The sequence below is a fragment of the Pimephales promelas genome, chromosome 6, assembly GCF_988280905.1.
Source record: "Pimephales promelas chromosome 6, fPimPro1.hap1.1, whole genome shotgun sequence".
Taxonomy (NCBI): domain Eukaryota; kingdom Metazoa; phylum Chordata; class Actinopteri; order Cypriniformes; family Leuciscidae; genus Pimephales; species Pimephales promelas.
The window spans coordinates 41,871,123-41,891,446 of NC_142774.1; the positions used below are offsets into that span (position 1 = coordinate 41,871,123).

Genomic DNA, 20,324 nt, shown 5'->3' on the forward strand with positions numbered 1-20,324 from the left:
AAATAAGTTAGCAACACTTTACAATAAGGCCGCATTTGTTAACATTAACTAACTATCAGTGAACGAGGCATTTAATAATCTTTGTCAATATGTTCATGTTAGTTCACAGTGCATTAAAGGGATAGTTCACTTTGAAATTAATTTTTGGTGTGTTTTATCTTACCTCAAGGGCATCCAAGATGTAGGTGTCTTTTCAATTTTGATATTTTTAGGTCAAACCGTTCTTGTCTGTCAGTCATATAATGGAGGTCTATGGTCACCACCTCAAAGAGCAGCACAGAGAAGTCCAAATTAAACATGATTTAATGACTCGTAAATGTAAGTACACATTGATGGCCTAAGACACGAAACGAGCGGTTTGTGTGAGAAAACCAACAGTATTTATATCGTTTTTACCTTGTGTAATCACAGCCACGTCCAAGTGATGTGAACGCTTTGGTCTGTGATCTCTTGCGCGGTTGCGGAAAAAATTCAACGTTGTCTGTTGATATATCGAAATCGTCTTCCATTGTGATTTCCTGTATATCTAAATATGTTTAGATCTTCACAGTGAAGGGCAACACTTCCCAAATCTCTGTGTAAACAATGAGTGACGTACACGCCCGAGAGGGCTGTGATTACAAGAGGTAAAAACGATATAAATACTGTTGGTTTTCTCACACAAACCGCTCGTTTCGTGTCTTAGGCCATCAGTGTGTACTTACATTCACGAGTCATTAAATCATGTTTAATTTGGACTTCTCTGTGCTGCTCTTTGAGGTGGTGACCATAGACCTCCATTATATGACTGATAGATGAACGGTTTGACCTAAAAATATCAAAATTGAAACTACTGCGGAAACAAAGACACCTAAATCTTGGATGCCCTTGAGGTAAGATAAAACACACCAAAAATTAATTTTAACGTGAACTATCCCTTTAACAAATACGATTTTTAATTTTTAGTAAAGGTAGAAATTAACACTAGCTTTGTTTTTATGCACAAAAACAAAACTGAATGGAAACGGCTAGATGTGGATAAATTTTAAAAATGCACAAATGTGGCTCAGCGTCAGCTGTGATTGGATAACAGGAGTAACCAGCGGACCAATGGCGTCGCAGCGTCTCTAATGCTGGTTTGGTCGGAGTGTGTGATCAGAATGATTGGGTTTATTCCCTCCAGAAGTGTGTTCACAAACGCCAGAGAACACGACAGCGTTTACCGTGACGCTCGACACACACACGTTTATGATGGAGGGAAAAGAGAAAGATTTCAGAAACGTACAGTTTTATACTGATATTCTGCACCAGGAAGTGATGATTTTATTCTCTTGAACACATGAGAGGGAAATTATTCATTGCTAATGCAGTTAACTAAATATAACCTTATTGTAAAGTGTTACCACATGATTATCACATTAATATGGTCAAACACGTTGAATGGACGTCTATGGGACGGGAAAAAGCCTGTAAACGAGAACCTGTTTTTCATTCCACGTCACTGATCTTACATTGTTTTCCATGTAGACGTGTGTTTTTCTTGCGTTTTTAAATGTAAAACCCCTTTTTTTTGTGTTGATGAACTTTAAGTTGAAATATATCTCTGGAGTTGAATTATATAACTTTGCACAGACCTGGAGAAACGTTTAACATGCTTTATGTTTAGTGTGTATTCAGATGCCCCATAGACTTCCATTGTAAGTGTGTTACTTTGAGACTGCAGTGAACGCCTCAGTTCAACCTTGAAACACTGAAGCTGAATTAACGATGTTTTCATGCTTCATAGCTCAGTGTTATTTACATATGCAAACGCTCATGCAAATGAATGCAGATGTGTGTCCGAATCATTCAGCATCACACGTGTGATTTATATGACCAGCAGAAAGTCAACATGCAATCAACAGTTCATGTTCACGCTCTTATTTTGAACGATCAGGGACGTTATAAATTGTCATAATCTTTCCGATTATTGCTTTTTCTCAGAGAATATCCCTGGAAATGCTTCACATGACAGAAATGCAAATGTTGCACGTTGACTTTAAACCTGCTGACGAGTGAATAATCTCCACCATCTCATCTCTTTTCTCCATGTATATGCAGTACCGTTCTACCGTCTCGATGGGTTTCACTGAAAATACACAGCACTGATTTTATAATTTATTGTTTGTACAACTGGTATGTGAAAAAAAAAGAAAACACATGATGAATTTATTTATTGTTATGGTCATTTTGTCTCATAAATACTATTTAACTAGGAATATGAGTGAGCAGAATAGTTCCTTTTGAAGAAAATTGTGTTTTTTTAGCCATCTTCATGAATATATGTATATATAAAAACAAAGCGCTATATTTAAAAGTTTGCATTTCGTTGATTTATTTCTTGTTTCACTGGTTTAGTTAAAGGGACAGGTCTTCTAAAAAGCCGTCATTGTTTACTCACCCTCGAATTGTTTCCGAATGAGTTTCTTTTTAAGAACATATTTTGGACCCCATTGACTTCCATTGTATTTTTTTTTTTTTTTCAATGGGGACCAGAAACTGTTTGGTTACCAACATTACTCTTTAAGGGTGATTAAATGATGACAGAACCATCCCTTTAACATCTCTAACTTCTTAAATGAGAAGTTCGTTAAGGTAAACGAGAGCGGAGGGTGATATTTTTAACCCTTTATTAGACACAACACTAACCTCAACACACGCTTCAGTAAGTGTTTTATATTAAACAAGAACTGATTTTAATTCTGATCTGATCAAGATCAAGAGGACGGGGCAAGTTGTCACACGTTATCGGTGTAATTTCTGCATATATAAAATCTTATTGAGCATCTCTGTTATTTCCCAGGAAATAAATTAATATTTCCGCAGTTCATTTAACACACGCTGACCCTATGGGGTAAGTTGTCACATGTTAACCTGGTAGGCTACTTATCGACACTTATTTTGAGAATATCTTCATACACTTCTCTGTACTAAAATGTATTATTGGCTATGAAATGTAGACAGTGTGACCATTATGACACCAATACATTAAACACAAAAAGCAGCTTTAAATTTTAAGCATACATAAACATATGATCTGTTTTTATTAAGAAAGCAGACATTTAAAAAAACACAGCATGTAAATAAAATAAATCTAATTTAGGATAACCAGACCAGCTGACGATTAGTCAAGACTAGAAGAAGAATGTAAAAATGTTAATTTCTTGTGGGATAAAATTGTTTTTTCATGCGGATAATAATTCAAAAGCATAAGATAAAGGATGGCACGTAGCTTTATTCTGCACTCTCTCTTTATACTCTATACTTGTTAACTTAATTCCCAACAGTTTGCTTGTCATTGTTACTCCCTCTCCTCTGAGCCTCTGACGCATTAATATATGTAATATATTTAATAATAATAATATATTAATATATGCATTAGTATATGAGGAGCTCTAAAATGAATTTCTGGAGAAATGTGTCATGAATCCCAACTGAGAAGAACTCCACCCTTGGCTATCAAGACAATCACATTTGATGACATCACTTCCGGTTCAGTTAGACCACGTTACTGTAGCTAAATAGGGTGTCACTCCTGAGTATTGTGTTTAATCTCGCCGTGCACACGCCGGTAATATAAGGTTAGTAACAACAGCATATTTTTGGAAATCTACATAACTGTGCACGAGCGTGAAAACCTTTCTTTTACTGTCTATGGTGGAAACACAACTAGCTGTTAAAGCTGTGACGTCACTGCCGGTGTAGCGCTAAAAACAGAAGAATATGACATTAAAAGCGTTGTTTTTTATTGTTATCTATTTAGTTACTTTTTATTTTTTTCTATAGCGATCTTTTGCATTACTTTTTTGCACCTTATCCTACGTTGTCTTGCACTATTCTACACTAGTTTTTGCTGCTGATCATAAATGATGCTGGAGCGCCACCTGCTGTCGGCTTGACATAACATTACTGTAAATACATTAAACACAGAAAACTGAACATTAACATTAAACCACGCCATTTACATTCTTATAACCATATATCGTGTTTTATATAGAACATTTTCCAAATTAATACTTTTTTATTGTAAAAGTGGGTGTTTGAACTATACGTGGTGTATTATACTTTCTTCTTAAACTATTTTTATAAATGTTCCAATTATCAAAGATGCAATTGTATTATCTGATATTAATTTAGAGACCTACCGATAGGCCTACTCTTTAAAAATGTATTTCAAAAAAGTATATTTCCATATTATGACTCTCGCGGTTGCAGCAAGAGAATGAATAGTGGTGTTCTTCTGCCCTCTGCTGGATTATACTGAACCTACACATCACACTACAGGCATTTAAGGTGGACTTTCAATTCTCTGGATTTGAGGATTGACTGAAAACTATTTATTGGTTCATAATAAGTTGCATATGCATGCATAAATTAACGTATTGGTTGCTTATATGTCACTCAAAGTCAGAAACTTTGCATAAATGTTTAATGTAAGCTCAATGTATGCTTCAGAACAATGAAATGTAAAGTTTTATTATATAATCACAGTGAATCTTCATTTTCGATAAGTCCACATTTGATATCCGTTGTGATTCTTTCATTCAGAACACTTTGGGTTTGTTCTCGGACGGTATGTGCGTACTTTCAGAAGGTCACCGACCGCTTAAATTAAATTTGGCCCATTAAACGCGCGAGACACAGGCTATTTCCTCCGACACTGCGAGGCGGGAGCCATAATCCGCACATAATTAATTTTGGATGGAGTTCCTGCCGCACACAAGGAGCGTTTCTGGAGGAGAGGAGCCGGTCCACCTTAACAGCACCCGGCCCGGCTTTACCAGTTAAGAACAAACGTTCTTCCAGTAACATTCGTTCAAAGTTGCCTGGTGTTTAATAATGTTTTCCATGGAACGTTTCAAATGTTACATTGAAATGTTACATCTAACATTTTTGAAAGTTACTAGGTTTTAGAACGTTCGGAGAACATTCAAAAGTAGCTAACAGTTAGCAGAGTGATACTTTAGAATGTAACGTTCGAATTTAAACCTGGAGGTTTAGAACGTTCAGAAAACATTCAGAATTGTCATGGATATGTACCTCCTAGAACATATTTTTCAATCCCAGAGACAAAACTGTCATATTAGTGCACTTCATAGGCTACTCTCAGAATATGAATGGACTCTATAAGTCGAAGACAGATAAAGAGTTCGAATGAGTAATAAAAGGGTCAGATCTGAAGTGTTGTCCTGTGATGATTGATGATTGTGGCTGAGCTCCAGCACTCTGTTACGCACTAGATTCGGGTTGAGTGGATCAAAGGGGCTTCAGGAAAGGGGTGGTCCTGCACGGGAGCATATATAGAGAGAGGCTTCTCGCTGCTCGGACAGAAGGAGAGAAACTGCTGAAACTGTGAGGGAAGTTCTCCACTTTTTATGGTTTTTAAGACTCGTCTGCTGTTAGAGACTGTTTTATTTATTACCTCTGGATTGGTACCTCTTGCAGTTTTCTGGTGATTCGGGAGTCAAATTCTCAAAAGAACTAAAACTTTGTAAGGATTTCCATCGGGTGCATCTTATTTGTCGTTCACCCAACAGGAATATAATGTCTTTTTTGCGCGTCATACTGGGTTTGGTTGCAGCCCTGTGCGTAAACGCGGCGCAGAGCGCGTGGGAGGAGAGCACGGCGGTGCCGGTTCGGCTCGACTCGCACGGCACAGAACCGACCCATTCAGCAGAAGCACGGGAAAAGGAATCCGAGAAACGCATCTATCGCCTGGACGTCTTTGGAAAGCGGATGGTGTTGGTGCTGGAACCGGATCAGACCTTTTTAGCGCCTGGGTTTGTGTTCCAGATGGTGGGGAAACCGGAGTCCGAGGAGTTTGACAGCGCGGGACAGGCGCGGTGCTTCTTCTCTGGGTCCGTGAACGGAGAAGAACTTTCCGCTGCGGCGATCAATCTGTGCAATGGACTGCGGGGCGGTTTCTACGTCGGGGGCGAAGAGTACTTCATTCAACCCGCAAACACCAGCGGACAGGCATCAGATGGAGACGTCCATGTCATCCGCAGGAGAAAACGGGGGTTGCTGGCTGAGGAGAACGGGTCCAAGTGTGGGGTGAACGAGGAGGAGGAACGGGTCTCCGAGAAACCATTTGCAACCAAATCCGATACCGAGCCATCTGAGTCTAAAGGTAGCCTAAATATTGCATAATAAAACTTATTTTTTTATCCATATTGTATCGTGTACATACGTTTATTAGGCTAGAGTCTGAGATGATTTTCCGGTAATATTTCATGCACGCCTCCGGTAACCCGAATAAACTCGGTGACTCCGCGTCATTCGGCGCGCGCTGGCGCATGAGGAGCGAATTAAGCAGGTTTAAAAGTCCTGCGTCTGCCTTAACGCATTACGCGCCAAATCGCGTAAAAGTCGCCTGCTATTTGCACTGCAGATGCAATAAGTGCACTTCAGAAGAGCCTTCTCCAAAAGCGAGGCGAGGGTTAACTTAGAGAGGGCATAAATCTCTCCACATACGCAGGAGGAGGGAAGGGGAGGTGGGAGGCGGGAGGTGGGACTGGAGAGAATGGGCTTGGGTTGGAGAGACGTGGACGTTCTCCTCCTGGTACCGCATGTTGCGCAGATCCGCACCGGAGGACTTGTGTTTCCGCCAACGTCTCTCGAGAAAGTGCGCAAGTTTTGGATAAGTTATTAGCAGGGCGGAGCAGAAGCTTAGTCAAATAAAGAAGCAAGCAAGCTCAGCATTAACTCTCAACAGCTCTGTCGCTCTCTCTCTCTCTCTAGTTATTACGCTATTAGACACCATCAAATCTCACTTAACTATTTGCAATCAAATATGCATTTATGTTTATTAGCGTTGAGGCACGTATATGCACACTCTTTTTTTGGCATTGATGAAAATAGATTATTAAAATGTTAATAATCTGCAAAGTAGAAAAAAAACTGTTTTAGAGTAGATTTAGCATCTAAACACAGACTTTCGTTTTCAGTTAAACAGACCAAAATTATTGATGACATCATCTTGACTTACACTCAATAAAATGCACTCTGGAATAAGAATATCCCTCCTTGGGAGCAGAAGTGCCGATTCTTGTTTACTTTGAATGTGATGCTTCATTTTGATCGAGCACCTGCCAAAAGTTTTTGTGCATAATTTTTTTTTGTTCCTAAGACTGAATATGATTTAGTATGAATATGTCTTCCTATCCTCCAGCACACCACAGATCCCGTCGCTTTGTGTCCACCCCTCGCTATTTGGAGATCATGATTGTGGCAGACCAGTCAATGGCAGAGTTTCATGGAGCTGGGCTCAAACCGTATCTGCTGACCATCATGGCGGTGGCGTCCCGTCTGTATCGACACCCTACCATTCATAACTCGATCACTCTGGCCGTTGTGAAGCTGCTTGTGGTGTATGATGAAGAGCACGGACCCCAGGTGTCCACCAATGCGGCGCTCACCCTTAGAAACTTCTGCCAGTGGCAAAAGCAGCACAACCCATCAAGCGACCGGCACCCGGAGCACTACGACACAGCAGTGCTGTTCACCAGACAGGTAAATCTCACTTACCTGGTTTCATCTGAGTACATCATGTGCCGTGGCTCATATCTGTGAATTGTGCAGGATCTTTGTGGAGCTCATTCTTGTGACACTCTGGGGATGGCGGATGTGGGAACCGTGTGCGATCCTGATCGGAGTTGCTCCATTGTTGAAGATGACGGCCTGCAGGCGTCCTTCACCGTAGCACATGAGCTTGGTAGGTGCATCCCCGTGTTTCTAATAGGGGCTTTCTCAGCGGAGGAACCTTGTGAAACTATTGGCGAAAGTTCCTGGATTTTGGAGCTACCCAGCAAACAAATTTAGGTTCTGGGAACGTTAGTTTTTGGTTCCCAGAACGTTCCTAGAACTTTCCCTTAAGGTTATGGGAACGTTCCCGGAACATTCTCCCTACGTTATAAAAATGGAACCTAAAAATAACCTACATGGAACGTTCCTATAACGTTCTTGTTTGGTTCCCAAAAAAATAACCTCATGGGACCATTTGGGAACGTTAGGGGAACGTTCTGTGTTTGCTTGGTAATAACTACCTTTAATGAAACTGTTTGACATCCAATTAACGCTAGATTTGTTTTATGTAAATTACAAACATGTCATCTGAGGACTATTTCTAATTGTTCTCAGTTGTTTTTCTTTATTACCAGACTCAATATTTGGCTCGTTCTTACATAGTAGAGTACGTTCGCACATGCGCACTCTTGAATCTTGAATGACAAACTAAAAGACGTAAATTCCATTTGTATGTATTCTTAATAAAAGGCACCGGTTGTACTGAATGTCAGCTTGCTTGTTTTGCTCAAGATAAGGATTTATTACCTCCAAATGTCAATATAGAAACGACGCCTCTAACCACAGGTCAAGAGCTGTCGTTCAAATCACACAACTCGTTTGCGAATGTTCGTTGGATTTCGGGAAACACAGACTCGTTAAACTATGCTGATAACGACGGAACTTGCGACCATAGTTGGCTAACGATGCACCCCTGGTGCGAAAGTCCCTTATATAAAAATAGAAACCATACAGGTGTAGAACAAGTCAATGATTGTGTGTCTCCTGCAGGTCACGTGTTCAACATGCCCCATGATGATGCCAAACAATGTGCCAGTGTTAATGGCGACCAGTGGAGCGCCCACATGATGGCCTCGACCTTGTCAAATCTGGACCAGCTTCAGCCGTGGTCTCCTTGCAGTGCCGTGATGGTCACATCATTCCTGGACAATGGCCATGGTCAGTGTTTACTGGACAAGCCCCAGAAGCCTCAGCAGTTGCCCCAGGCCCTGCCAGGTTCAGTTTACGATGCCGACAGACAGTGCCGTCTCACATTCGGAGAGGAGTCCCAGCACTGTCCTGACCTGAGTACCACTTGCGCCGCACTTTGGTGCACCGTCACGACCTCAAACGGACTCCTGGTCTGCCAAACCAAGAACTTTCCGTGGGCCGATGGGACGTCTTGCGGGTCTGACAGCTACTGCATGGCAGGACGGTGTTTGAGCAAGGCTGAAGCTGCCAGATATCAGGTAAACACCATTTGGTTGCCATTTGCTGATAGAAATTGTGTAATTCTGCATGTTACTGAGAAGTCTTGTTTCTTTTAAAGACTCCAGTCAATGGCGGATGGGGAACCTGGGGATCTTGGGGAGATTGCTCACGTACCTGTGGAGGAGGAGTGCAATACTCTTTTAGGGACTGTGACAATCCCCAACCCAAAAATGGAGGGAAATACTGTGAGGGCAAGAGGATTCAGTACCGCTCCTGCAACACCGAGACCTGCCCTGATAGCAATGGTAAGGGACGGTCTTGTCACTGCACCTGAAACCAATGCAACCATATCCAAGCTGCTTTATACTCAACTGTATTTGCTTGGGCAGGTTTGACCTTCCGTGAGGAACAGTGTTTGGCCCACAACGACATCTCCTCTCAGGTGTCATTAGGCTCAGGAGACGGTGTGGAGTGGGTGCCGAAGTACGCGGGAGTCTCTCCCAAGGACCGCTGCAAGTTGGTGTGCCGAGCAAAGGGAACCGGGTACTTCTTCATTCTGAAGCCAAAGGTGTGTATCTCTATTACCGTGATCAAGAGTTGGTCTATTAATGGTTTGATGGATGCAAGGCGAGTGTGTAATCCGAGGTTTACTTCAATGTAGGGTTGTAACTTGATACTTGATACTGAACTCACAATACAATCTTACCGCGATACTCCAAGACGTATGATAGGCTTGAACCCAATGCACAGGACAATAGAGACAAAAATGATTCTGAAGCTGAATTATTTTAGACGAAGAATATGCTTGATCTAATGTCGCCCACTTTTTACTGGTAACATCGGACATTTGCCATTTTCAGGACTACAAATATTCCCCATTGCATTATACAGGGTAGGGTAGTTATATAGGGTAGTTTAATGTAGTACTGACACTGTAACTCTATAAACTTACAGTAACTCGTATTCTGGGTGAACAATCCATATCGCATTTTTGTATTGCGATATATTGTGAGTGTGACACACCTACTCCAATGCCTTCAGGTTGCCGATGGGACGCCATGCACCCCCGATTCCACCTCAGTCTGTGTCCAAGGCCAGTGCGTGAAGGCCGGTTGTGATCGGGTCATCGGCTCCAACAAACGTTTCGACAAGTGCGGCATCTGTGGAGGAGACGGATCTACTTGCAAGAAGGTTTCTGGATCGATGGAGCGTTCCATGTAAGTTACCAGCTAGTCAAGTTTTCCAACGCACCTCCTCAGATTTCCGTTTGTACTAACCTTTGCTTGTTTCCGGACTTTAGACCGGGCTACCAAGATATAGTGACGATTCCAGCTGGCGCCACGCACCTAGACGTCAAGCAGCGCTCTCTCGGTGGCCGCCGCCAGGACAATAGCTACCTAGCAGTTCGTCGGCAAGATGGCACATACCTACTGAACGGCGACTACAAGCTGACGACTTTAGAGACTGACATCGCTTTGAAAGGTGCACTTCTGCGATACAGCGGCTCCTCTGCCACACTCGAGCGCATCCGAAGCTTCGCTCCCTTACCTGAGGCTCTTACTATCCAGGTGTTGTCAGTCGGCGACTCCCCAAGACCTCGCGTAAAGTACAGCTACTTTACTCCACTTCTAAGTGGGTCAAAAAGGCCGTCCATTAACGCCATTAGCGTAGCAGGTGATGCCGAATGGGTCCTACGTGAGTGGGGACCCTGTTCGCAGACTTGCGGTGTTGGGATCCAGAAGCGGGACGTTCTTTGCATGGATGCTTACGGTCGTCAGTCAAAAGATTGTCCCGAAGAGCTGCGCCCTGTGTCGTCACAACCTTGTGATCTTCAGGATTGCCCATCCTGGCTCCTCGGGGAGTGGTCCAGTTGTTCAAAAGCATGCGGAAGAGGCTTTCGCAAGCGTCAGTTGCGTTGCATCGGACACGATAGTCGCATTTTGCCTAACGAGAGCTGCAACGCAAAAGCTCGGCCTCGACCTCTCCTGGATTTGTGCAACGTGACTCCCTGTTGAAACTACAAACGCAGGTCTTTGGATTCAAAGGGTCTGAGACTGCAACCAAACTTCTTCCAGTGTTTCGAATCCCACCCATCCAACACTGGGTACAAAGCTGTGTCTTGACAGCTGTGATGGAGGATGAGAATACGAACACCTCTGCTGCTTCGGATGCTGATGTCATGCATGTTAGATTTTAAGTGTGCATGGGTGTGTATGATGGAAACAGCTATGCAGTTGTGCCGTCTGTCTAAGCTGGACTAGACAGATAGGTTTAATTTGTCACAAGAGAGCATATAATGTCTTTAACCAGGGTCAAGAGCAGTACTGAGACAGAGGAGGTCATTAGAAGTGGTGTTTTCAATAAAACGCCCTCTAGTGGTGGACGTTTAAAGGTTGCACACTCTGGCTTAAAGCACATATTTAACAATGCATTTTTCTTGCCAAAAAACAACACCTTATCTCACCTCAGCTAGGCACACATGCTGCTAATCAAACACCACAACAGGTATTATGCATTTCCTCATAACTGAGTTTAACAATGCACATTAGCCTTACGTTTAGCTTCCTAGGTTGATATTTTCAGCATTTTGCAAAGCCATACCTGATCAAGAGGGATCATATTTTTTTTTATTTTTTTTTGGGTGGGGGTGACCAAAGAGCATAGGTTCTTCACCTGAGGAGAGAGTGTGTTTGTGTGTTTTAATGTGTGTGTGAGTTTGTTCTGTGTGATTGTGTCTGTGGAGATATGGTGAGGGACTTCTCTCCTACTACTACTTCATAAGTAATCTCCTGCCTTCTGAGAAGGTGTCTTTGTATTGAGGTATGTCTTTTTGTACAGAATATCCTAACGTTATTTATTTTTGTACAGCCCATTTAATATAATCTTGTTGCTTTTTTTTATAAATATTGTATTTCTATTTGTTATTGTTATTGAAATAACTGAAGGATGTAGATTATATTAAAGTATTTATACGATATCTATGATCTTAGGTTTATGAATAAAGTATCACATTGATTTGTGGATCAAAAACTGATTTGTGTGGTTTATTTTGGGCGTGGCTGCCTGGTGTGAGGAACTCTAGGGGTTGATGAAGGTAATGCAGGGGTGACAAAAAAAGACTATTTCACTCTAAAATCTAAATATAATGATATTTTTATGTGGATAATTTTGGTTATTTCAGTTAATACTTCAGTTGCTTCTATATACCTATTTAAACAAATGCAAATCCAGCACAAAGTCTAAAATAATAACAAACAATTATTATTAATTAATTTATAAATGTGGAAATTGCAAAGTAAAGCAAAACACAGTTTAGCAGGAGATATAAGTCATAAGGTAGGCTATACCAATATAAATAACCTTAATAGTCTGAACACAAATGTATGCATGATTTGACAAAGTACATCATTTTATTCAAATCAAAGTCAAAAGAGCGTCAACATGACCCAATCTAGTCATAATGGCAATTAATGCACAGCTGCTCATATTATGAACAAGACAAATAAAGTCCAAATGAATTAAATTAAATTAAATTAATTTATATGTATTTATTAGCACTCTCAACCGCTGTTCAGAGAAAGACTGGCACATTCAGCAGTACAGGTAATAATCCCATGACTGGTCATAACGAGGAAGTCTTTAGTTATATAACAAGCTTTAATAATTCAAGAGGACACTGTTGGGTTTAGTCATTATGTTACAAGGGTGGTTCAAGTGCTTTCAACCCCAGCCAGTCCTTCTGCTAAAATAATACATTAACCAACCACTCTGCAAAATAATTAGTGACTTCGAGTTCGCACACATGATAGCAGGGTCATGATAACAGGGCCGCTTCTCTCTCGGACTGTCTGAAAACTGCACAGGGTGAAACAAGCAAATATGTAATATGCATACACTCAGTAATGTTACATTTTAAGTGTTCTCAAAACTTTAGCACAAAAACCTTATCTATACATCATTCGTGGAACTTTTTTCTGAAACATTTTAACTGGACAATCATTTTTAGAATGTTGCTATTTCAAATTCGGAATGTTCGGAGAACATTCAAAAGTAACGTTTGCAACATGATCAAATGGAATTTTCCCACTGTGGTGTAAATCAAGCTTTTAATGCTGTTGTTTATGTGTCTATGTGGTGTTTTTAATCTGCTTTAAAACACACCGTGTGTAAGTTGATAAGTAGACAGCATTGCTGAGTATTTCCTCCTTAAAACTGCAGTGAACCAAAGACAGTCTCAAAAACACGCTTTGAAATCGCTGGTGTTTCTGACGTCACAAACCACCTTGTAACCAATCAGATCTACGTGTGATCGTCAACCAGTGGATCTCTGAGCTGAGTGTGTGAGGGGAGGCGGGGCTCATTTGCATATTACTAAAAAAGCGCTATGAAAAATGAAAAAAATTTCAAGGTAATAAAGTTTAAATAGGCTCTGCCATTTTGGTGATCAAAGATAGCTAATACAATTATTGACTAGGGGACTTGTGTTTTCAACATTTTAGAGAACAAATAGCAAATGTTATCTTACTCAACTAATACCTTATTATGATCGAGTAGGTCAATGAGCCCGCTATATAGGCGAAATAAGGGGGCATTTCGGATGCACGTTTGTTATGGTGAGTTTCTCCAATCCTGAGTTTGTTTACATCCAAATCATGACCATCATTGTCCTATTTAAGCCTATCTTTTTATACAGATTAAGATGGATACATTATGAAGCCTCCTGAAGCTCTTGTTTACTCTTCGTGTTTGGTTCAGGTCAAGGATGGGTTGAAATGGACACGAAGAGGATTCGTGAAAACATGATTGGAGAGAGACCTAAATATAGACTCACTACAGCGAGAAAACGATGCCGCAATTTGCAGCTATTGAAAAGGGCCAACGAGTTCCCAGAATGATCGTGCGGCTCGTGTGTTGATGAAGATGATGAAGAGGATGATGATGATGATGAGTCGTGACGGTGGTTGGAGGAGGGCGGCTCTTCTTCATCCACATCCAGACTGACAGACACAAGTTCTGGGGGAGGGGATCGAGCGAAGAAAAGAAAATAGCGCAAGGAAGAAGTTAAAGACAAAGAGGAAGGAGTCAAAGGAGAAGTTCGGCGAGCGCGTGAAACACGTGGAGCGTTAAAGCGTTCATTTACTTTAAATCCAGTTCCTGCGTCTGGAACTGACAGTCGGACCAACAGACCCATCATCGGTTCGCTCACAGTGAGATTTCAGACATTAACTATCTAACATGTGAAAGTTGGTTAGACGCGTTTGTTTTCCATGAATCTTCGGGGACATTATGGAAAATCCGAGTTCACAGAAGAGCTGGAAGTTCGTGCGGGACTCGCTGCTGCTGTGCTTCTTCACCGGTAACGTGTTTCACATTTCAGAAGAACACAAAAACAACTAGGTAGCAGCTCAATATAACATTTCATTGGTCGTTTAACTTAAATAAATGTAAACTAAACAAAAAAAAAGTTAGACTTCTTAATAAGTTTTGAAAAACTTTTTGACACCACCCAGCTAAACATCCCAGGAACATTTTTACGAGTTATCCAGGTTTAATGTTTTTAAAAAACGAAAGGCTATCGTTGATTGTCTGTTGTTGTGTGATTGTACTTGTTTCAGAACAAAAGTAACGTTTGCAAAATGAATCAATGGAACGTTCGCGTAACCAAACAGAACGTTTCGAATGTTCAGAAAACATTCAAACTAACTTTTTTTATATATTTGTTTGTTTGTTTGTTTGGGTATGTTTTTTTAAAAAAAAAACTTTAATCAGCGTATGCTTTCATTGTATTCATTGAAATACATTATAGTATAGTTATATTATATATTTTGTTATATTGTGTAGTATTGAGTAAATATCATGGCATGAACATCTGATCACAGAACTGCAACTACACTAGTATCCATACAGAGTCAGACATGCAGAGTGTGTGTGTGTGTGTGTGTGTGTGTGAGCAATAACATTTAAAGCACCAGTGCTTCTAAAGCGTCTTTGTCCCAGAAGTGTTGACCGACGGGCCCCAGAGGTAAAGCGAGGGCCTCCAGGGGACCACCCAGTCTGCGACCCCACAGTTTCCCCGTCTGCTCAGAGGCAAACAGACGCCACTCAAATTAAAGCCAAGCTTTGGTGCTTCAAAAGACATAATTACACTAATTATACCGTGATGACTGTGGGCAGGACAAGATAGCGCTGTAATTGTGAACCAACAACTATCCTCATGCTTAAACATGAGCATCACACACCTTCAACATGTCTCTCATCATCTCAGTTTATTGGCTATAACGGTAATAAACATGAGCAGAACTCAGGTCTCAGATCAGTGGATATTGGACTGGTTTTGGTCCTTCTGTTGGACTCTCACACATGAATTATGTTGAATATCTGATACACAATTAGATAATACCAGTTTAGCTCAACCAGAGGCCAAGCAATGCTTCATGTTGTTCAGTGTGTGTGTAAAAAGAGCAGAAAACACACTTCAGCAAAACATGATCAGCTCAAAGTGTCCGAATCATTTCTGCTCCCAATCTTTACTGGTAGTCGCTGTATGAAGAGTTATTGGGTGTAATATGTCCCAGTTTACTTTATTTTGCTCTCCACACTAGTGACACAATATCACACATTACATCTGGTGTCTGAATCATTATTGGTTTGACTGTATATTCAAACCCAGATACAAATAACGCTTTACTAATGTTGGATTTGCATTAGAGCCCGACCGATAAAGGATTTTGAAGGCTGATACCGATACAAATATTTTTAGGTTTTAAAATCCGATATATCGGCCGATATTTTATTTATTTATTTTAAACTGGACATGATAGTCAAAAATTTTGTCCTGCTTATTTGAGTTAAGAGAACTGGTGGGGATGATCTTTTAATTGTTATTCAAGCAATGTGTATTGTGAACAATTCAACGAGTGTTGGTGTAGAGTGCCCTCTGGTGGACAAACTATACAACTCCAACACTCATGACATGGTTCAAGTGTGTTTCGTCCGTTTTTATGTTATTTTTGAGATATTCATTTATCGGCCATTATAACTGCCGATACCGTTTGGAAAATGCCTAATATCGGTCTGCCGATATATCGCTCTGGCTCTAATTTGCTTTAAGCAATAATTCTGCGTCACACACTCTTTACCGGCCGTGCAGATGTGTGACTGTTAGTGACTGACCAATGGAACAAGAATCCAGCAGGTTTCTGTTTGATGCATTAAAGAGTGTGTGTGTGTGAGTGTGTGTGCAGGATCAGACTCGTCTGTCAGCGGCAGGAATGATGGGAAGAGTCGAGCTTGACTTTCCATGTACATGTGTTGAGCTAACACACTTCATCTGTCCTGTTGAATATCAGTGACTGTACTGTCAATCACTTCTCGTGTGTGTGTGTAGGACGTGGAGACGCTCAGTGTGACAGCTGTATTGAGTATTGCTGCGACGGTGTTCCTCCTTTCTGCTGCTCTTACTATGCGTACGTGGGAGACGTGCTTTCGTAAGTACACACACACACACACACACTTCCTAACTGCTGCTATTTTACTCACATATAACATCACCATTGAGTTGACCTTTGACCTTCCCTTCCCCCCTCACACACTGCTGTTTGTTTCACTTCAACTCGAAATCCGACCCATAATCAAACCCGGTGTCCAAACACGCAAAATTATTATTTAGCATAAATCAGTGTTTTTTTTTTTTTATGTTGATGAAAGCAAGTTTAAATAATTTCACAAAAGATTCTCTCGGCGTGATTTCAGTAACACAACGTAAAATGAATTCACATCTATCTGGTATTTAATAACGTTATTTATATTTATTCAGTTGGACGAACGTTCGTTTTCCATTTTTTTTTAAATGCTTGTGAATTCGAAAGTAACGTTCCCATGAAGTGTTTAATTAACGTTCTCGAATCGCGAATGAACGCTTTCGAAACGCTTCGTGAAATGGGAACATTAGCGAAACGTTCTTTTGTACGCTGGGTAAATGAAGGCTTTTTCTGCGGACGAAGAGCTCTAGTAATCTCTCTCTCTCATGTGAGCGTCTATATATATATTTCCCTTCGGTCTCACTCGCACATTCATCCATACTCGAAATGACAACTAAAAACCAACATATTTCGTCTTTTGTGCCTGTGTTTAGTCAGGAGAGCCGGATCAGCGTTGGGTGGTCTGGCGTCACACACACACACACACACACACACACACAGAGTGTTTGGGATGAATGCAAATATTGAGTTGATCCTGCCATAAAACAGGTCGTTAGAGTTTGCTAAAATAAGCATCACTTGTACCCGTGCATTTATTGCTTAAGTGCTTTATACCGAAACAAATACAGCGTTCGTTCAATGAGTTTTTGAAATTGAAGCCCTTAAACTCTTGAAACCAGCCATATTTATCAAAGGTACTTGTGAATTATTGAAAGACAGGTTTAATTTTGATCTTTTCATGCAAAATGAACACTGATATACAGGGGAAACTCGAAAGTCAAAAGGTGAAACTAATATATAAGACTCATTACATGCAAAGTGAGATCTTTCAAGACTTTATTTGTTATAATTGTGATGATTATGGCTTACAGGTTTTCAAAATTATTCTAATTTTGACCATAATCATCACAATTATAACATATAAAGGCTTGAAATATCTCACTTTGCATGTAATGAGTCTATATAATATATTAGTTTCCCCTTTACTGAAATAAATGAACGTTTCAAGTTTCACCTGTAGATATAGAGCCGTTTCACATGCCTACAAGTGTGATATTACTCATGTAAATATTCAATATTCATTAAGGAAAAAATCAGGAAACTCTTTAGTGGTGTCCTTCTTTCAAAGTTTCCAGTCATCGCATCTGCTGCACTTTATTTGTACCGTTTTGTTTTATTCGTTTATTTGGATTTTTAAAAAATCACTTTTGATAAGTATATCTGATTGTAGTCCTTGAAAACCAAAAATGTAGTGCTTGAAAAGTCCTTGAAACTCCTGGAATTACATTTTACAGTGCGTGTATGAACCCTAATATTATAATAATTTCAAAGTGCTTTACACAGATGATACAGTTCTAAAATAACAATAACAGAATCAATAATGCAAAGTTGTCCAAAAATGATCATCTCTCCAGAAGACCGTGTGTGATCGTGTGTTTCAGGGGAACGGCGATCTCCGGGATCGTGTTCGGCGTGGTGTTCCTGATGGGTGCCGTGGCCGCCGTCGTTCTCTGCATCTGTGTGTGTGTGAAGAACGGGCGCGGGGCGAGAGTGGGCGTCTTCAGCTCCACACACATCAACACCGTGACTCAGGGTTACCCAGGTAACACAACAACACACACAGAGCGCTCGCTCTCTCTCTCAAAGTGATCTGCTCGTTACTAGCGTTAGCACATACACAGATTATTTATAGTTCTCGACTAGCATTGTTTTAAATGTTACTACTTGTTTTCCAGAGAATAACAAATATAACAACAATGTCATCTGAACACAGAATAAAGGAAGAAGTTAGCAATGTATAACTGACTAAAACAAGGAAAACATAGAAAAAATAAATAAAAAGGTCATGAGGGTAACATTTTTATACATCATTTAGTTTACACAAAATAAAGTCATTACAATTTATTTTAATTGCTTTCTTATTTAGTGTTATGGTACATTTTAAATTCTTTATTTATTTACCTTTAATGGATTATATTTACCTTTATGGATATAAATATATTTGCCAATAAATTAAATTAGTAACAAAGCATGTTTTTTTTTTTTCAATGTATCCAAAAATAATGTCTTTAAAGGTTACTGATATCTGGATGTTATCTTTAATATATATGTCAATATTAGTTGTTTGGTATAGAAACATGACCAAAATACAGTATATGATAAACAGTTTATGTGTGAACTTGGAAAAATGATCTTGTTGTGGCAATATTACTTTTATATTTAATCATAAAATATTTATTATTTGTAGGACACTAATAATTTTATCCCTTATTTCAATAAAATCATGTTTATTTACTATTTCATTACATTTTTTAAACTATTAAACTACCCTTTTGATAGACTTTTACAATTACCAACCGTTCAAAACTAATTAAAACAATACTAAGCTGTTTTATACAGCTGTACTGTGTAAAGTAATTTTGTATATATGAATATACACACATGAATGTATATATTATATGCATGTATAAATATATATATAATGTAATATAATTTTTCTTTATATACATGCATGTGTGTGTATTTATATATACAAAAGTATACACGATTATATTACGTAAACAAACTTTTGTTTTGGTTGTGATTAATCTTTTCACAGCACTACTTTGTTTGATTTATTTATTTTTTTTTTTTTGGCTGTGAAACGATTAATAACAACCAAAATAAAATTTTGTGTTTACATAATAATATATGTTTGTATATATTATATATATATGCATGTATAAATATTAGCATGTATATATACACATACATAATTTATAGAAATATTTTATATATAGATACATTTTTCATTTTTCTTAAATATGTTCTTTTTTTTTTTTTTTTTTTTTTTACGCTGTTTTAACAGTGGTGTTTAGATCCACTGTTTAATAATCTGTGCATATGTAATGATGTGCACATATTTTCAACATTTAAGCATGCAAAACAGTTGAGTTCCTCCTAAACCGTCATAAACAGGAAGTGCCTATCCTGCAAACATTAATTTCCCGCTCTTTTCTTTGGCAGGTCCTCCTCCTCCATACAGTTATGATTATGAGCTGTATCCTCCTGACCTGCGGCCGCCTCCATACACACCGACTCCACCCCGAGCAAACACACACTCTCCACCTCCACCGTATCCAGGAGACAGCCGGAAATGAGCCTGTGTTCTGATGATGATGATGATGATGATTGCACAACACAAGACCAGCGCTCTGGGAATAAAGCAGAGGATTTGAATATTTTTGTATTAATGCCATGGACATTTATGGTCTCACAAATCTAATGAACACTAATAAAGGTTATTTCCAGCAGCGTGAGACCAGGACAGGCCTATAAACTCATATGATATCAAAAATTTGATTTGTTCAAAATCAGTGTTATTATTATTTTTTTTTCATGACAAATCAAAATGCTGTTAATATGGGAATAAACTTTATGTGTTTTACAGAGTAACAATATTCTCATACCAACACAAAGTGTCTTGATAAATCCTCTGAGGAAAACGTTGTTTATTTCCAAAGACATTTGAAAGGACTTATTTCCGTAATTACGAGATATCAACTCGTATCTAACTTGTAAACTGGGAATGTTCTGAGAGTTCCGACTTGTATCACGTGATCGCAGTATATT

At 39.6% G+C, this 20,324-nt stretch overlaps 2 protein-coding genes across 2 annotated transcripts; both read left to right on the forward strand.

Annotated features, from left to right (window-relative positions):
• Positions 1 to 5,195: 5,195 nt before the first annotated feature.
• Positions 5,196 to 12,046, forward strand: adamts1 (ADAM metallopeptidase with thrombospondin type 1 motif, 1). The gene is made up of 8 exons (XM_039685679.2): positions 5,196 to 6,148; positions 7,190 to 7,530; positions 7,600 to 7,732; positions 8,593 to 9,050; positions 9,131 to 9,317; positions 9,402 to 9,580; positions 10,054 to 10,229; positions 10,313 to 12,046. The coding sequence occupies exons 1-8, from the start codon at positions 5,563 to 5,565 to the stop codon at positions 11,025 to 11,027; spliced, it is 2,775 nt and encodes a 924-aa protein (XP_039541613.2). The 5' UTR covers positions 5,196 to 5,562; the 3' UTR covers positions 11,028 to 12,046.
• Positions 12,047 to 14,092: 2,046 nt separating this feature from the next.
• On the forward strand, positions 14,093 to 20,110 carry cyyr1 (cysteine and tyrosine rich 1). Its single transcript, XM_039685682.2, has 4 exons — positions 14,093 to 14,368; positions 16,400 to 16,499; positions 18,155 to 18,315; positions 19,719 to 20,110. The coding sequence occupies exons 1-4, from the start codon at positions 14,299 to 14,301 to the stop codon at positions 19,850 to 19,852; spliced, it is 465 nt and encodes a 154-aa protein (XP_039541616.1). The 5' UTR covers positions 14,093 to 14,298; the 3' UTR covers positions 19,853 to 20,110.
• The last annotated feature ends 214 nt before the right edge of the window (positions 20,111 to 20,324 follow it).

Coding starts and splice junctions, on each gene's coding strand:
- adamts1 (XM_039685679.2), top strand. CDS start 5,563: ATGTCTTTTTTGCGCGTCATACTGGGTTTGGTTGCAGCCCTGTGCGTA. Junction 7,531..7,599: donor CAGTGCTGTTCACCAGACAG/GTAAATCTCACT, acceptor TGAATTGTGCAG/GATCTTTGTGGAGCTCATTC. Junction 9,051..9,130: donor CTGAAGCTGCCAGATATCAG/GTAAACACCATT, acceptor TTTCTTTTAAAG/ACTCCAGTCAATGGCGGATG.
- cyyr1 (XM_039685682.2), top strand. CDS start 14,299: ATGGAAAATCCGAGTTCACAGAAGAGCTGGAAGTTCGTGCGGGACTCG. Junction 16,500..18,154: donor TACGTGGGAGACGTGCTTTC/GTAAGTACACAC, acceptor CGTGTGTTTCAG/GGGAACGGCGATCTCCGGGA. Junction 18,316..19,718: donor CGTGACTCAGGGTTACCCAG/GTAACACAACAA, acceptor TTTCTTTGGCAG/GTCCTCCTCCTCCATACAGT.